The following is a 17416-nucleotide window of genomic DNA, read 5'->3' as shown; positions in this document are numbered from 1 at the left end:
CTCGTTCCATACCTCCTGATTACTGTTGCTACTGTTTCCGCTGATTTTTATACTTTCAGATACTTTACGTGTCTGGTTTTGTTTTGTTTGGAGACATTATTCTATACATTTATAGCTTTCAAAGAATACAACTTATGAGAAATCTCAAATTTACATAATTTTATTATATTGATGAGGTATATTCTGAGCCTCACTGATTCAAAAATAATTGAGATTTCAGTCCTAACCTTAAGTTTCCAGAAAAGTCAATTATAATTATTTGTATTACATATTTAATTAAAGCATAAATTAGAATTTACCAGCCAAAACATTTAATTTAAAAAAACTGTTTAAATCTTAGAGGCTGTGTGACAATTTACCACAAATTGTAATCATTTGGTTTAATATAAGCAGGAAGTTTCTTGGATCATGCAATGAAACTGGTTGAATAAAAATACAGAAAGGAAGTCCTAGGCAAAGAAAAAAAAAATTAACAAACAGACATAATAGATCAACAAATTTTGGGGAAAAAAAAACCTAATAATCTAAACAAATTGCATTTTCTGTGAAAATGCCTGAAAATGCTGAGTGCTGAATGTCTTTACTGAAATTTGATGAAGAAGCTGAAACTGAATTTTAGAAGCAACAAGTTAAAAGCTGAAGAAGCAAAAATGCTAGCTAAATGTTGCAAAATGGGTGGCTAATGGCTAAAAGTAGCAGAATGATAGCTAAAAAGTAAAAGAACGGCAGCTGAAAAACTAAAGGTAGCATAAGAAGACAAATGTGTATTTATCAAATGTATTTTAAAGCTCTCTCTCTCTCGCTCTCTCTCTCTCTCTCTCTCTCTCTCTCTCACACACACACACACACACACCAAAATAGCACTCAGAATATGAAGTAGTTAGATTCTAAAAAATGCACAGAAAAAAAGAAAAACTGTAGTGACTCAGCATTCACACAATAGAAAAGCAAGAAAAAACATCAATTTATTCACACACAACCAGTATCATTTTTATGATTGTTCATGTTTAGTAAAATAAAGATTATTTCAAAGGTGAACAACCAACATTATGAAGCGATTTAAGATTCTTTGGCTCTTACTCTTGCTCTTACTGTTTGGATGTATTCAAAGTGGCTGCCGTCTTGCTGAAAGTTGATGGGTTTCTGGTTGAAGAACCACTGGAAAGCCACATCCAGGGATGTGTCATGTGTCGCTTTGCAGCTCAGCACCACGCTCTCCCCCACGGTCACCTCCACTCTGCTCGGGCTAAGCACCACACGCATGGCCTCTGGAAGCACAAAACTGCTGCACTGTCACCTCAGGCTTACCCAAAACTAGCGTCAAGCAGCTGCATTTGACTGCAACATTAGTGCCGAAGCAACAGTAAGAAGCCAAATTTAACTGGGAGCAGCAAAGAAATGCCATTTTGAGCTTTTAGTTCGCTCTGATCTGGTCTGTGTGCAGTGCATCTCTGAGATGGACTGTTGCACTGTTAAAGTTTGCCCTTGTAATATGAGTCTTGAATGTGAAAACCCTTCTTCATGGCTGATCAAGCACAATAAATTTCCTGGCACCCAAAAAATGGTGGGGGGTAAAATGACATTGGGGACTGTTTACTGGAGGCTGACTTGTGCTAATTTGGCAGAAAATAAAGGCCTCCAGGGCATCACTTACCTTTTACCCACAGTATAGCAGTCATCTCTGCTGAGCCCAACTGATTCTCTGCCCGGCACACGTAGTTCCCTTCATCCGCTCGGCTGGAGTTAACAATTTTCAAAGTGTTGTTTCGTAACAACATAATCCTGTAAGAAAAGAACACAAAAATCAATACAGGTATGAGAATTAAATTCACGTACCTGGAGTGGCATTGCAAGTTTAGGTATGCAGTCTCATGCTGCTTGTGCAGAGTTACAAGAATAACAATATTTAATAAGAATAAATAAAATACATTTTAAAGTACTTTTTGCATAATAAGTCAGCAACATTTCCAACTGCAGCTAACAAGATGCAAGACATTTGGAATATTAGGACTGATAAGGAATGGAAAAAAATGGTGCAGACAATTTTAGTTGCATTTATTGTCTTGCAATGAGGAAACAGGAAAAAATACTTTATTTTCCATTGCTTTACAGTTTTTTCTCATGCACTTTGATTCAGTAATGTATATTTAATTTATTGCTCATTAAAGCTAATTGCAGGAGTTTGGGCACTTATGTGCAAAATGCTAACTACAAGTCTATAATTTACATAACAATCACCTTGCAGATCAAAATTGCTTTTGTGATTCTCAGTTGTTTCAGCCCAGGTCTTCAGATCAAACTAATCCTTTCAGTTGGCAAAATATCTCATTTATGTCTAATCTATAGATTTCCTCAAACTGACATGTTTTTGATGTCTGTGGTTTTGGATAAATAGCTGCCAAGTGAGATCAAGGAACGGAATCTCTTAACCTGGGGTGCATCTGTTGAAATGCAGACCATGACACAACAAACAAAGACTCTCAAATGGCACACAAGACCAAAGTGGGGGACAATCTTGCAGCGTGAGGTGCCATTTTTGATTATGGTTTGAGCAGAAATATTCCACAAATTGGATCTTAAAATACCAGGCTTCTCCTCGGCCGTCCTAAACACACCTTACAGACACCCAATTTGCGAAACCATTGTGTGTGGGGGATCATGTCAGCTTCCAGCAAGCCAACATTGTTAAGAAAAGATTTGCTGTGCACAAAATGATATCAGTGGAGAGCTTTCCACCATTCTGTGAATCCTGTAGAAATGATGTTTTCAGTGTGGAGGTAAAACCATGTAACTATCGGCCACAAAAGTAGACCTCTCTCTTAGACGTCTGAATGTTGCTCGTAAAATTTCCTTTTGGGGCATCCAAAAGAAAAACACCAGATGTGATGTTGACAAAAATCGCTGGCTACAAAAAGAGTAACAGGCTGTCCAAGAAGGAGAGGAAAACTTGTTTAACATCCTGTGTGAAAAAAAAGTTATTTTCCTCACAAAAAAAGAAAAAAATTAAAGATATCTTGTTGTGAAATTCTTCTCTTCACTGCACATGACTTAGTGTGGATCAGAAGGAAATTTTTGGTCTCCAAGAGAAGTAAAGGATCGCTACATAAATACATATTATTCTTCTGTGTGCAAAGGTTTTTATACAGAATTAAACTTTCATCATGTAATAGAAAAATGCCTCAATGTGAAACACAACAGCATTTACTGAGGCTTAAAAAACATATAATGTACATATAATGTATACAGATATGCAGGTTTGACCATCAAGAGAAAGAAATTTTGAAATAATTTGACCAATTTAGCCTATATGGTGGTGTTTTAAGCCTAAATAAATTGTTTTGCTGGCAAGATACGGAGTTTTGATGCCCTGAAATTCAGTTGTGTGCAGTGCACTCAGTTTTAAAAAAATGCAACCTGTAAGAAACGAATATATTTGATTTTCAAATCCCATTAAGGAGCTCCAACATGAACAAGAGTGAACACAGATGCATTTAAAGAAACCGTTTAATATAATGAGGGCAAGCTCAGCGGCTAAAGAAATGCCACAGAGGTTTTCGTACATAACACAGCAACATGAATTCCTTTAAATATCAGTGTTCGAAGTACAAAGCTGCGCCATTTCTGATCTCGTGCCTTTCAAAGATCACAATAGGCTGCCATTTGAATAATTACAGTATAATTTAAAATTCATCAAAGGAAAATTTCAGCACAACATTTGAGGAGAATGTGACACAATGGGAAATAAAACAGTAGTTAGGATTCTTTGTTCCTCTGCATCAACATTTGCATAAATCTAAATAAACAGTGCTTTCATCTTTGCGTAGCGCCCATGAATCTACCTGACGAAGTCTAAATGTTGCTGCATTCAATGAATTTAAAGGAAAAAACTGTCAAGTTCTGATGTGCACATCATCAGGCAGTTCTCCAAGGAAACATAAGTGTAACAGAGAAGAAAAACAAACTTGCAAACACCACTCCTGCATTCATAAGTAGGCCCTTATCCAAGTGAAGGACACAAACAAGAGTAACATTTGGCTCGGTGTTGTAACAGCAGGGGAATTAAGTGTTTGACATAAGATAGTATGAATGTAACTAAACAACAAGCCTTCTCACAAGTGGCTGAGCAGTTGTGTACAGAGTAGGAATTATATAGCTATGTGTTCATATAAGTTCTCTCCAATTTTCCAATAAATACAAATTTATTCATACATATATATATAGGCTTTCATCCCTTCTTATAGTGCTTTGTGTGTCAGTGTAGATCTGTCTTCTCTGCATCATTTAGTCATGCAGGACCTTGTGTTAACTCGTACAACAGAGCATGAAAACACTTGGAATATCTTCTCTGACTTCTTGTACATTTTGAATAGATTTTAAGAGTTTATTGCTTGCTTTTAAATGCTTTTAAATGGTCTGGAACTTATCTTATTTAAGTGATCTTCCTGACACCAGTAAGAACATATCAATAAAAGCCCTCCAGTGAACCAGACAGATTTTTATTTTGTAGTTTAAAACCCCCTCTTCCACTATATGACCTATTCTTGTTTACCTCGTGACTTAATTACGCTGAACCATCAACATTTCTTTCAGCCCTGGTTCTAAATTAATAGATGAAGGTGATTGAGCTTTTCAGTGGCTGCCTCAAATCTTTGGAATAGTTACGTCTACATATATCCACTTCTCGACTGCAAAGAGATTCAAATCTCTGCTTAAGATTCATCCTATTCAGTTATTTTAAATGTACTGTATAAACAAATTTGTCATTGACATTTGACACATTCATCAATGTTAGTTTTTAGGTTTGACATTTATTGTCAGGACTGGACCTTGAGCAATAACAGGGGAAAGGGGGAAACTGTCAGGATCACATACAGTCTGACAGAAATCACACTGCAGGCATTTCAGTTATATGGCAACAGAGGTGCTTCCACAGATTCTGTTTAATCAAGAAATCAATTTCATTCAGCATCAACAATGAAAATAATGAGGGGTCTGAGGTTTTCCTAATTTAATTCATATTGTTTGGCATTTATACATACAATATTGAGCTCTTTTATCACCTGCAAGGTGATTGAAAATGGCAACAAGAAACTCGTGAGGGTGTGACAAAATCTACCTACATGTAGACAGTTCAGCAGCCATCCAGAGCCAGGAGACATTTTTCAAATTAGGGAGAAATTTGCACCCGACAAGGACACTGAGGCAGAAAGGACAAGATAGGGACTGCTGGGTATACAGAATATGCAAATCAATTCAACCTTAGGAGATCTGGGGGAAACAGTAAAATATCACAGAAAACCTTTACCTTATGAAAGGTGTCTGAGGTGAAATCAAACAGATTGCAGCATAATCATTATTTGTATGCTAAATCATGAAGCTACAATAAATTATTTAAAAAAAATGAGATTCTGATAAAGAATGGCCAAACTACTCAATTTTTCATCTGACACAAGGAGTCTGTTTATTTTAAATGAGTCTGCCACGTGCTTTAAAACTAATGGGATTAATACCTCCTATTTAAGACACAAAAGCCCTGAACATTACCGGAAATCCATGTTAATTACAAACCTTCATTAAGTCAGCACAGCTGTCAATGCCAGATAAACGTGAAGCAGCTTCGATTCCCCTTGTTCCTTCAAGAATACGACGTCTCTCCATCCATAGACTCTTTACTATAGATAATGGCAAAAAAATACTTGCAGAAGTCACCCCGACCTTAAAATGCACAACTGTTCTTCTTTGCCATCACCTTTTCACAAGGTTGATCTCTATTTAAACGGTGACTCTCCCAAACACAGTGTCATCTAGTTCATTACCTCACTAAGGTACCCTTAAGTTGCAGAAGACAGCCAGTTAAGGGTGTCAAATTCTGATTGGGTCTCAGTTTCAGATAATAAAAACACTTTGTAGGGCAACCAGGTTTTTTTTTTATGTTCCTGACTGAGAAATTATAGAGAAAATGAACTGTATATGCTGGTACGCCAGCACCTAAAAGTGAAAGATGGACTGTACTATGGTGAGAAATAAACTGATTATTATGCCAATATTTTTGCTCACAATGTCTGGCTCTCATAGGAAAAAAAAACAAAACAAAAACAAAGAATCTTTATCTTAAGCCAGTACAAAAACAGGATCAAAAAGGTCAAAAAAAGGTATGAATCTCTCTGCTGTGTATGCCAGCAATTCTAAAAAAAAAAAATGCTTTTCAAAAGTCTGCCAAATATCTTAAAGGCTTTGTTTGATCCAGATGAGCCAAAGCTGTTAATCACCTTTCAAGGGCAGCATATATTGACTAACCATGCTCAAGTTCCACATGAAAAAAAAACAACAAAAAAAAACTAAATAACTCTGACGCTTCTTTTTATGACACGATAAAATAACTAGAAAATTTTCACACCCTCCTGAAATGTCAAAAATAATAAACAGTCCTCAGTCCACCTGTTGGAGGTGTGAAGATATGTAGCTCCCTGTTTGAGGAAGCCACACACTCTGAAGATCTGATTATCAACTGGCTGGCCTTGGCACGAGGCTGATGAACAGACTGCTAAACCTCGTCTGATACACAAACGTCCCATTCTCTCACTCAAAACTCAAGATTCTCAGCAGTAAGTAATAATTTTAGCTGCGTTGCTCAGTTTGATTGATGGGCCCCTCGCCCCGTTCAGCCCCCTCCAGGTGTACCGGAGAGATGTTTCTCATAAAGGATGATGCATTAAACTGCATGTGAATTCCAAATGCAATTGCAGGGTCTAAATTGTCAGCATTCTAGAGCGGGAAGTGGGTTAAGTATGAGCCTCTAAAGCTTTGCCAGTACCTATGGTGTTTTATTTTAGGAGTGACACTTAATTTCAGAAACAGTAATGAAATTGAGATGTGCTACAACAAGACATGCATACAATTCCTCAAAGGCCTGGGTGGGAATGATAACACTGGGATTTACGTCATAAAACTATAACAAATAAAACAAAAATATTGCAGCAAACAAACTTTTTATCACTACACTCATATTTTAAAGGGCAATTACGTCTGGTAATGTTCCACTCTGTATATTGTAAAGAAAACATTCTGATTCAATTTAATGCTGTATTGTAAATTTATGACTGCCTTCAAACAAAATATATACTATTTATCCCATTATTACCAGCAGAAACATTGTTTTTTCTTCAAACCATCTAACCTGTTATTACTTTAAGAATGCAATAAAGGGATTAACATATTAATCTTAATTTTCCAGAAGCTGTTTCAGAACACAGGCTTAAGCATCCTAATTATGTACTGTGCTAAAATAAAAGTTAATTAAACAGTATCTGTTATGCTATTTATACATTCTGTCTTTAATATCCCTGGTAACATTACAGGGAATGTATGTTAAGCAGCATGATGCTATGAATTCAGCACTCGTCGTTATTAGCGACTCAAGGCATGACAATTCTGATATATGGACTCAGATGTTAGTCTTTGTGAAAGCAAACATGCATCCTTCCATGTGTCTTTGATCATCACAGCAAGCTTCGAGAGTCACACAAGCTGCACATGAAATGATAACCATCTTTTTGTGTTTTTTGACCCAATCAGTGAGGAGTTTGATTTCAGAGTGAATCACAGAGACATTTTACCTTTTACTTAGCTGTATCCTTCTGTCTCCTCTTCTCCACGATATCCGAGGTTTGGGTGATGCTCTTGGTTTGCATTCCAGAGACACGTCTTTTCCAAGTGTGGCGATGACCCGTACTGGATTGGTTACAAAAGCAGGTGCTGATGCTGGATGGTACAAACACACAACATCATGCAGATAAAAAAAAAATCATATTAAAGACAAAAGACTGATTCTACTTCATTATTAAATACATTTAAATATAAAAAATGTATGTCCAATACAATCATTTTACATTCTAATTTGGTTTATTTTGTTTTTTCTGTAAAACAAACACTGCGTATAATCAATATTGATAGAATAAATGATCTAAAGTACCAAATATGATTCTGTTTTGGAACAATGCAAATGACCAAAGCTACTGTGAACATTTCCACCAACATGCTGGTGGGACTGACCAAGGTTTCCAAACTGATTTTAGTAAGTGAGCAATCATGGAATGGAACAAACGTTCTGTGACTTTGTGTGTAGCCCATAGTGGAGGTATTAAACATCGCGTAAAAGTCAGTTTTACCAAAATCACTGCAATGTAGAACAGAGAAGATGTTGAAGAAAATTTTGTGAAAATGTCAAATACCTCAACAAGCAAACTTTCTTAAAGATACAATAATCTTACTGGCCATATTTGTTTACCTATACAGACTATGGCCAGCCTAATGTAGGTCAATCATGTGACTGTTGCTTCCACATGCTTATTTATCAGATTCAGCTGAGTGCTTTGTTTACATTGACTGTTGACCCACATTTCAGAATTGCATTCTATATGTCTGCAAAACTACTGGAGTAAACTCTTTCAAACTGCACTACTATAGTTAGGATAACCTTTTTTATGTTTCATTTTATACTTTGTAATGAGTACCTTTAAAAATATTAGTCTAAAAAAAATTTACCTCTTGAAAAGAAAAGCAATTTTTCCAACCAAACCAGTCTGCCCGGTCTTTGTCACAGCATCACAATAGGCTGCAGTTTAGTATATTATGCACGGTCAGTAAGAATGTCCATGACAGACAAGATTTTTATTATTTCTGCAGCAAAACTTGTAATATTTATTTTGGTGACTTAGTCCTTTTTTGCAGCCCTCCAAAAATAAGCTTCATGCCGTTTTAAAAACTGAGTACTTGCTGAAATTAAAAGAAAATACTAGTTCCATTTTAACTGTGGCATTTGAAAACGAGATGAAACCTGATAAAAACTACTGCTTGACCAAAATAGCTCCAAATCTTTCAAAGTAACTAGACTTTCCACTGTAAGTATAACTGAACTGATCACACATTCACTTAGATACAGAGTAAAATGTGCCAAACTGTGTCTGCATTCTGCATTATTTATTGGTATACATATTGTTTAGTGCAGCCTTATTAAGTAACTAAATGTCATCGTAATGATGACATGGTTGAATTGCTTTGTCCTGCTTTTATGCATACTGTTATTAACCCATATTTAACCAGACTGCTTGAGCAGATAAGGAATTCATAAATGTTTTAAACAATTAATGTCTTTCAAAAGAAATCCATATACAGGCCATGTACCGGCTGCAGGGCTCTGTCAACAGCAATTATTCAAATCCTGAATGATGCCTCATAGGTGACATTATACACAATGACAATTCAATCTCATCTGTAGCTACAGGCTGACCCTTCTCCCTGCAACACTTGTGTCTGAGCCTGAGTAGTTGTCTGAGTGGCGGAGGTCCCTCAAGACACAACAAGGAGCAGAAAACAGAGCAGTTGCTGTGTGTATTTGCTTTAATCAAAGCTGGTGGCAGCGGCACCCGTGTTCCTTCCCCTGCCTGCTACACCCCCAGCAGAGTTGGATCTGGGACAAGATCACAGACGTGAGGGCAACCACTGCCCCCGTGCAGCCTCCAGTGATCGCTCATCTGCAGGCTGTTATTAGTCATGTAATCTGTCCTGATAGTTATTGCTTCTGGACATCTAGAAAGAGCACAGGTCATAGGGAAGATGTTCCCAGAGGGGAAAGTTATGAAAACATTCGTCAACATCTTCCAAATATTCCCAATGTGACTGTGACTTTAAGGAAGGCAAAAGCACCTACTCTTCAGCTCAGATCAGGCTTATTAAAACTTTTAACACTTTTAGACAAACACCTTGAATTTAAACCAACTAAATCGTGTTGTTTTGCTTTGATGGTTCAAACTGTAGACAAAAAAAATAAATAAATAAAATAACTTTCTCCATTTGCAGTAAGATTTTCAAAATGCCACAGATTCCCCTTCAGAAAAGGGCAAGCCATAAAGACAGTAAATCAAGTTGTCCCTGAGGGAAAAATGAAAGGGGAATGGGTATCACCAGATGTGTCCCAGTATAGAAGATGACAAGGAGAAAATAGTGCATCAGCACAGAACAGTGGACAGCTATTCAGTATGACTGTTATGTTTTAGCCTGAAGCCTCAGGACTAAAAAACTCTTTTTCTTGGCAATTTATGTCCCAAAATTTCCAAGTGCACGTGATGCTAGTTTTGCTAAAATGAGAATACGTGTTTGAAAAATACGCTAAAACTGTTCAATGTCTGAGTAGGCAATTATTAATGATTAGAGCTGATTATCAGACAATAATAGTTTTCCTTGAGTAGAAAATACCTGATAAAAGTCATGAAATGAAAGTTTGTTTTTCTTGGTGGTGAGAATTGTAATGTGATGGCAAAAAGAGCTCAAATGAGACACTAATGGAGTCATTAAACTCCACCAAAGAAACCATCTCTTGTGTTTGGTTCCATTAGTATAAATATATGCCTAAGTCAATGGTTGATATTCTTGTCAGACTAATACCAAAATCCCAGACTCACTTCAGCTTGATGTGTGCAGACAGTGCAGTGAATATAACCATGAGAGTCCTTCTTTTATTCATGCTGTCCACTGCCTGGGTTAAATCAGGGACCATTGATTGGCAATCAGCATATCTCACAGTTCAGCGTTCCCCACTGGAATTTCAATCCCTTTACCTATCATCCTGTACTTTATTCAGACGTCAATCTTTTTGCTTTTGTAGGAGCAAAGGAAAGTGCTGGAAAGAAAAATATTCCGATAAAATGTATCTGATTTAGTCTACATTAGCAAAAACAAACATGCAACTACCTAAAATCTTCAGCTCAGCATTGGAGTAGACAGTGCCATATTTATTTTCTGCCACACATTGGTACATTCCTGAGTCCGTCGGCTGCACTTTGTGAATGGTCAGTTCCCCATTCACGATTTCAACTCGACCCTGAAGCAAGAAAACTGTGTTTATGAAAGTCGGCATACTTTACATGATAATGTTGCATAAATTGTGCAATCAACGATGAAGAGGGTCTGTGTATTGAAGGTACCTGGGATGTCAAGGGCAAACCATTACGAAGCCAGCGATAGGTGGGCCGAGGCCTCCCGATGGCCTTGCACTCCCACTGGAGCTTCTCTCCACTATCCATCTGAGTGTCATTAATCATTCTGACCCACTGAGGGAGGGCTGCAAGATAGAAGGAAAAAATATATAGAAGAATAAGATATCTATCCTTGAAACACACACAAGTGCACTGTCAACAGTGTAAGAGGCCGCACTTAGCACTAGGGCAGAAAAGGTTGGTTGATTCATTGATGAAAAGAAATGTTATTCTGAAAATATTTAGATTTAATTAATCATAAAGCACAAATATGAAACATTTTACATTTGTTAAAAATCTCTTGCTTTTATTTAGAATATTACTAAAATAAATAACATGTTAATTCGGACTGGTACAAAGCACACGGTTAAAAACATTCTTGTGCACCAGTAAGGACTACAGATGAGACAATTACTCGCCAACACAAAGAACTCATTCAGTACATTTAGACTAATTATAAATAAAGCATGTGTTTTCATTGCAAACAGAAAATAAGGCTTTTATGGGACCATGAGATGTATAGATGTCAAAGAAATAATAAAAAAAAAAGAGTAAAGCATGCATTCTTTTCCAAGTGCAAAACACTTTCATGTTTGTTTGTGTCACTGTGTAGCTTACATGCTCGAAACCGTAGGGAGCCAGTTGAAACTACAGAATGTAAAAATGCAAAAAGTCTCAAATGAATAACCACTAAAGTGCTTTCATTTGTTTATTTCCAAGCTTGAATGAAGATTTTGTTTTTCCTTTTCTTCAGGGCTGGTCTATAATTCATACAAACTTTGTTAGCTGCCAGTTTAACATAAAATGTTTTTTTTATATTATTATTATTCTTTCAAATAGCTTACTGTCTTGTGTTCCAAGCTCCATCCCCATGTCCTGCATAGTTCCACGACACAAAATTTCTGTCACAACTCAAGCTTTAAACAGCATATGGAGTGTATGTTTACTTCCCTTTCTTTTCTTTAAAAGCTGCAAATCAGTTGAGTTTGCGGCAAAAGATGTAAAAATCCCATCTTGTCTCTTTTTCATGGAACCAGTAGCTTTCACTTCTTGGAAATTTAAAAGATTACATTAATCAATTACAGAAGGAAGACCATAATTTTAAAATAGAACTTTGGCATTTTAATACTAATTTTTACATTATATATATATATATATATATACAACAAGCTTTGGTATCATCTGCAACATGCTTTTCTAAGTATTAGATTTATTTATTTGCTTAAAAACATTACCAGATTAAGCCTTTATAGATCAGTACATGGAATTACACATCTTCCAGATGTAAGCAATGTCTTCTGCATTGAAGTGGATTTCTTGTTCAGTGTGTGTAGACAAGAAGACACGCTCAGTATTGAGCTGTTTCTCTCATGCCAAGCACACTGTTTTCTTTTCCATGCATATGCTGCTTTCAGTAGAATGCGTTTCGTGTGGTTTGATTGAATGGTTATGGTCAAAGAGGTCCCCCTCACAATGAAAGTTCAAACTCCCAGCTGACCTGTGTAAATTACATTTAGTGCAGGGCTGCTACAAATTAGGCCCCTATTCTCCTTGTGATGTCAACAGAATGAAGGTTGCCAAGAAGTGCAGGGTCTTGGAAATGTGTCCTACCAAGGTTGAGGTAGTCCATTATCTTAGTCCTGTGCACAAGGCACAGACAAAGAGAAATGGGAGACATGCACCAGCTTAGATAAGCTTATAATCACAAGCAAAGGCAGCAATTCCAGCTCACTTTTTTGCACCTCATATTGTTAGAAAGCTGAAAGCTGTTTTTCACCAAAGCCCATCTTAACACTGATATGCATTCACAACTTCCAAGAACAGCAAATAAAAATGTGAAAAATAAATGCCTAAACTTGAATATTTAGTTGGTATTGTGATGAATTATGCTAAATTAAAATACAGTGAATAAATAAATTACATTAAACTGAAAGAATTATGGTGATTTTGTCTAGTAAATGTGTTTTGAGGCTGGCATTTCTAGAATTTTTTTTTTTCATGACGAATATGTTACTTTTTATAAACATGAGTTTATTTTAAAATGTTGTTAAAATTATTTTAGTGGGTTTAAAGCCATGTATAAGAAGTAAAAGTCACATTATAAAAGAAAAATCATACAGGTCAATTAAAAGAACAACTGAACAGCAATAAACTTTTCTCATCTCAAACAAAATTAGTCTTTGGCCTGTTCAGCAAATTTCAAAGGAATGAGGAGTTTTTAGCTTTGAATTTCAGAAGACTGTAACAAGCAGAGGATGCATTATATAAAAAATGGTTGAAAACTGAAAGTAGAACAGTTATGCAGACTGCTATTCTTGGTATAAATATATCAACACTTGTGATAATGTATGCTTGCTCTTGGATAATGCATGATGGCTGCACAAAGGCAAAAAGGATCTAAACAGACCAGCAGGGAATAGGAGCACGAGAGCCTGAATAGCCAAAGAGTCACACTGCATGCATACCACATCACCACAAAAAAAAAAAAAAGAAAGGTTTGATTTCTTTTTCTATAAAAAAAGAAAAGTGACAGTAGACTCAGACTCACTGTAGACCTGCAGGTGCCCTTTGAAAGCAGTTCCTCCTCTCGGATTCTCAGCTTTGCATTCATAAGTTCCTGAATCCTCCAGCTGAATATTGGGAATCTCCAGTACAGCCTGGGACTTCCGAAGTCTTGCCTTTTTGGGGATGTTGCCATTTATCTTCCTCCATGTGATTGTTGGCACTGGACTGTGAAAGGGAAAAACAGTAACAAGAGCATTAGCAGCATCTATATACAGCAAAGGGCTTTGAGCTGCAATGATGCAATTCATGAATGAAAAAATGTCAAGTTCATTATTTCCTTAAAAATAAAAATGTTACGTGGCATTACATAAGCAGTAGATAATATTCATGTTGATATTATTTTGTGGAGGGATATTGAAAAACAAATTAAACCTTGTCCAGTTTTGAATGTCTTCTTTTATATTCTCTAAGTGAAAACGACTACACAATATTTGTCAGGCTTTTATGCATCTTCAGTTTGCCGTTTGAAGTTGCCTAAATTTAGGACTATTGTTCATTAAAAAAAATTAATCCTCACATTTATTCTCTATAAAATACAGTTTGCTACATGGCAGAGCAGCGATTACAACCGTTGCCTCTTAGCAAGAAGGTTGCAAGTTTACAGCCCTGCTGAGGCATTTCTATGTGGAGCTTGCACATTCTCCCCATGCATGTGCTGCGTTGCCAGTAAGGAAAATAACTACTGGTGGTCCTAAAAGCTGCTAGAAGTTCCTAAATGGGGACATCACGTAATTTGCAAAACTGACCATGTGTATTATGCTGTAGGAGAGAGAAATAATAAAATATGAATAAAATTAGAATTAGTAGTTAGAACTACAAATGAACTTTTTCTGTCGATTAATCAAGTAATCTTTTTTTTTTTTTTCTTGTTTTGTCATAATTCCAAACCTCTTCCTTTGGGACTGACAAAAGTGACACAAAAGAGACACGTTGAGTTATTTTAGTGCAGTGATTTATTTCAACAACAACAAACAAAATGATATTTACATCCTGCCATAGATCCTTCAGAGGCAGCTTTGTTTCCTCTCAAAAAATAAAACACATCCATGTTAGGTTAATTGGCACCAGATTCCTTGCAACTCTGAACAGAAACGCAGGTAAAGACTCCTGTTAATACTCCTGACACTTGTTTCTGCGCACCTGTCCTTCATACCTTCTAATTTAGGTGGAACTGCACAGGCGACACCTTCTCTGATAAACCTCTGTTTAAAAATGCAAATTGATGAAAATGTGTTTTACATGTGTGACTCGTCTCTGCACAATCACAAATTATGTCTAGATGCAGGAAAGTGGTGAATTTCATGGAATGTGAGTCAGAAACACTCCTAATCAATGTAGTGGGGCACAAAAACGTATTTGGCACACTATCCTTTGGCATTTGCGCCATGCACAAAGAGGAGTGATGGTGAGTGGAAACCTGTGGTTGTCAGAACAGCACACACCCGCAGAAGTAACAAAAAGGTTAAATGGTCAGACATAAAGGTGGGAGTAAAGCAAAGGCCAGTTGCCCACAGCTTCTTGTCCAATGTTCGACACCACTTACTGTACATGAATTACACACTATTATTGTAAATGAATGAAGTTAACCCAGGATACAAACCTGCTGGCAGTGCACTTCTGAGTCTGAGGCATTTCCAACTTAACACATGTGTTTAATAACATAATTACTATAAACACAGAGGCACTCAAAGGCTTAAGAGAACTTAGAAGCTTATTTATTAAATAGTTGATGTCAAGAAACCAGTCGCTGAGCATCGGAGGAACGTTTCAGCCTTGGTGGAGGGGATTTTGATATATCTGGGCATTTCCATACAGCTGACATGGCACGGCTCAGAGACAACTGAGCCACGCCATGCCAAATACCCAACCTGTCAGCCAGTTCTCTCTGAAAGACTCTGGTTGCAAGAAACTCCAGCGTGGTGAGGACTTCAACTGGCACCCTCTGTCATGCTGGGACCAGGTTAGCACAGACTTTGAAAAGAATGGCTGTGGGACTCCAAATCAGATAATAAGCAAGGCATCATCATGTGCCAGCAGATTGGTGTCATCCCTGAAAACACGCTCCATCCCAATTCTTCTGTTGGCAATGTCCTCCAGCGGCGCAAAGCTGCTGTTGTTCCACAGTTATGTGTGACTTTACACTGCTGTTTGTGGACATGTGTCATTGTCTACACCTTGTCAACCTTAGGGACTATAATATGTGACTTGTTGACTAAATTATTATGCTGATCCGACACTGTTTTTTTTTTTTCTTTTTCCTCAGTGAGGATGGAAGTGCCCCTTAGACAATTTACATGCATTTTGTGCGCCTCACAAGCGTGTCGTCACAGATGCGTTGTCATCTACACTTAACAAAAAATAAGGAAACTTTATAGTTTACATTACACTAAGGTTGTTTCAATCATTTTTGAGGTGTGTTATGTTATGTTCTTTGAGGCTAAATGTAGTTCAATTTCATTGTTTTATAACTGTTTAAACTAATTAGAAAACATTGTATTCAAATGCTCCTTGAGTTCAGAAAAATGGAGTCACATGTTAGTGTATTTAGGCAAGTTTCAGTACTTTGTAGCTTGATACTATCAACTGAAAAGGTTTTCTTGCCATTCTGCACATCGTTACATCGCTTACACGTAACGTTCATTGTCATACATCCCAGTGTGTGCGTGGAACATGGTATAAGCAACTGTTTTGTGTGTATACATTGTTTGTACATGAGACCCCAGATTACTAAACTGATTCAGCAGAGCTCAATGCCCAGTGTAAAATTCTAAACCTGTAAAAGGTTTAAGAGATGATATCAAAGATGCAGAGTTGGAACTAAGCGAAGAGTTTGTATCAGCAAGTTAAGAAACCACCGTTTTCTCAAAGTGGGACATGTAACAATCTTGATAAACAAAAAAGTGAGAAGGTTGAGTTGACATGGACACCAGGAATACTGGGATAGCAGTGTTGTGTGTTTCACTAAGACATGGATAAAAAAAATGTCTTCCAGACGCCAAAGATTTTAGGTTACATGAGCAGACAGAGTGCAGAGAGAGCAGTAAATGCAAAGAGCTTTTCACAAACCCAGAAAATCCAGCATTTAACTGCATCCATCTGGGAAATGTTTTTGGACAATAAAAATCCAGTAACAACACAATGAAAACAGTGCAGTATTTATCCTCTGCTTGGCCTTACAATGAACACCAAAAACTGTGAGCACACATATTAGACCAGCTGTCCCAAAGCTTTTCAGCTTATGACCCAGAAAATAACAACAGTAGAGACAACTAGAGGCCGTCACTGTTCAAGAATGCAAACATAATAATAATAATAAAATGAATAAGGGCATAATAACAAAATAGGTAATTATTTTACTGTTTTTAACCATCCATCTCAACACCTTGGCAGTATGGGCAGAAATATGCTACTATCAATCATTTTAAAATTGTTATATTTTTACAATCTCAAAGCCCCAAAATTGTTATCTTACAACTTACAGAAGGGTCCTGACCCCAACTCTGAGAATTATTACACAAGACTGCATAAATACATGCACTAAAAAGACTTTGTGATTACACAAATCTCAAGCAAACTGATGGAATATTTATATAAATTACACCATCAGTAAATGAGGACAGTGTTCCAAACTGTCGTTATTTTACAAAAGTTTTTTAAACTCTGCACATATTTAAATATTATCTAAAAAAATCTTTTAACCTTTCTATTTTGAATAACTGATGGCTTCTAAAAAAGTTAATTTTATTTCTGTTTGACCTTATAGCCCTATACTATTTTTTTCCTAAAAGTGAATCAATGTGCAAATTAATTTTACCTAC

The 17416-nt window shown here is 36.7% G+C and overlaps 1 protein-coding gene across 2 annotated transcripts in view; it reads right to left on the bottom strand.

Annotated features, from left to right (window-relative positions):
* Positions 1 to 17416, bottom strand: part of cntn5 (contactin 5) — a 123723-nt gene that overhangs the window by 17214 nt on the left and 89093 nt on the right. The window contains exons 9-14 of one of the 2 annotated variants that reach the window (XM_017416461.3): positions 13582 to 13763; positions 10983 to 11119; positions 10750 to 10879; positions 7617 to 7761; positions 1655 to 1782; positions 1081 to 1268 (exon numbers count right to left, since the gene is read on the bottom strand). In XM_017416461.3, coding sequence (XP_017271950.1) covers positions 1081 to 1268; positions 1655 to 1782; positions 7617 to 7761; positions 10750 to 10879; positions 10983 to 11119; positions 13582 to 13763 — 910 coding nt within the window. The remainder of the gene's footprint in view (positions 1 to 1080; positions 1269 to 1654; positions 1783 to 7616; positions 7762 to 10749; positions 10880 to 10982; positions 11120 to 13581; positions 13764 to 17416) is intronic. The other variant, XM_017416463.3, reaches the window with a different exon arrangement.

This window comes from Kryptolebias marmoratus, linkage group LG2 (genome assembly GCF_001649575.2).
Source record: "Kryptolebias marmoratus isolate JLee-2015 linkage group LG2, ASM164957v2, whole genome shotgun sequence".
Taxonomy (NCBI): Eukaryota; Metazoa; Chordata; class Actinopteri; order Cyprinodontiformes; family Rivulidae; genus Kryptolebias; species Kryptolebias marmoratus.
This window is presented reverse-complemented; position numbering and strand designations above follow the sequence as displayed.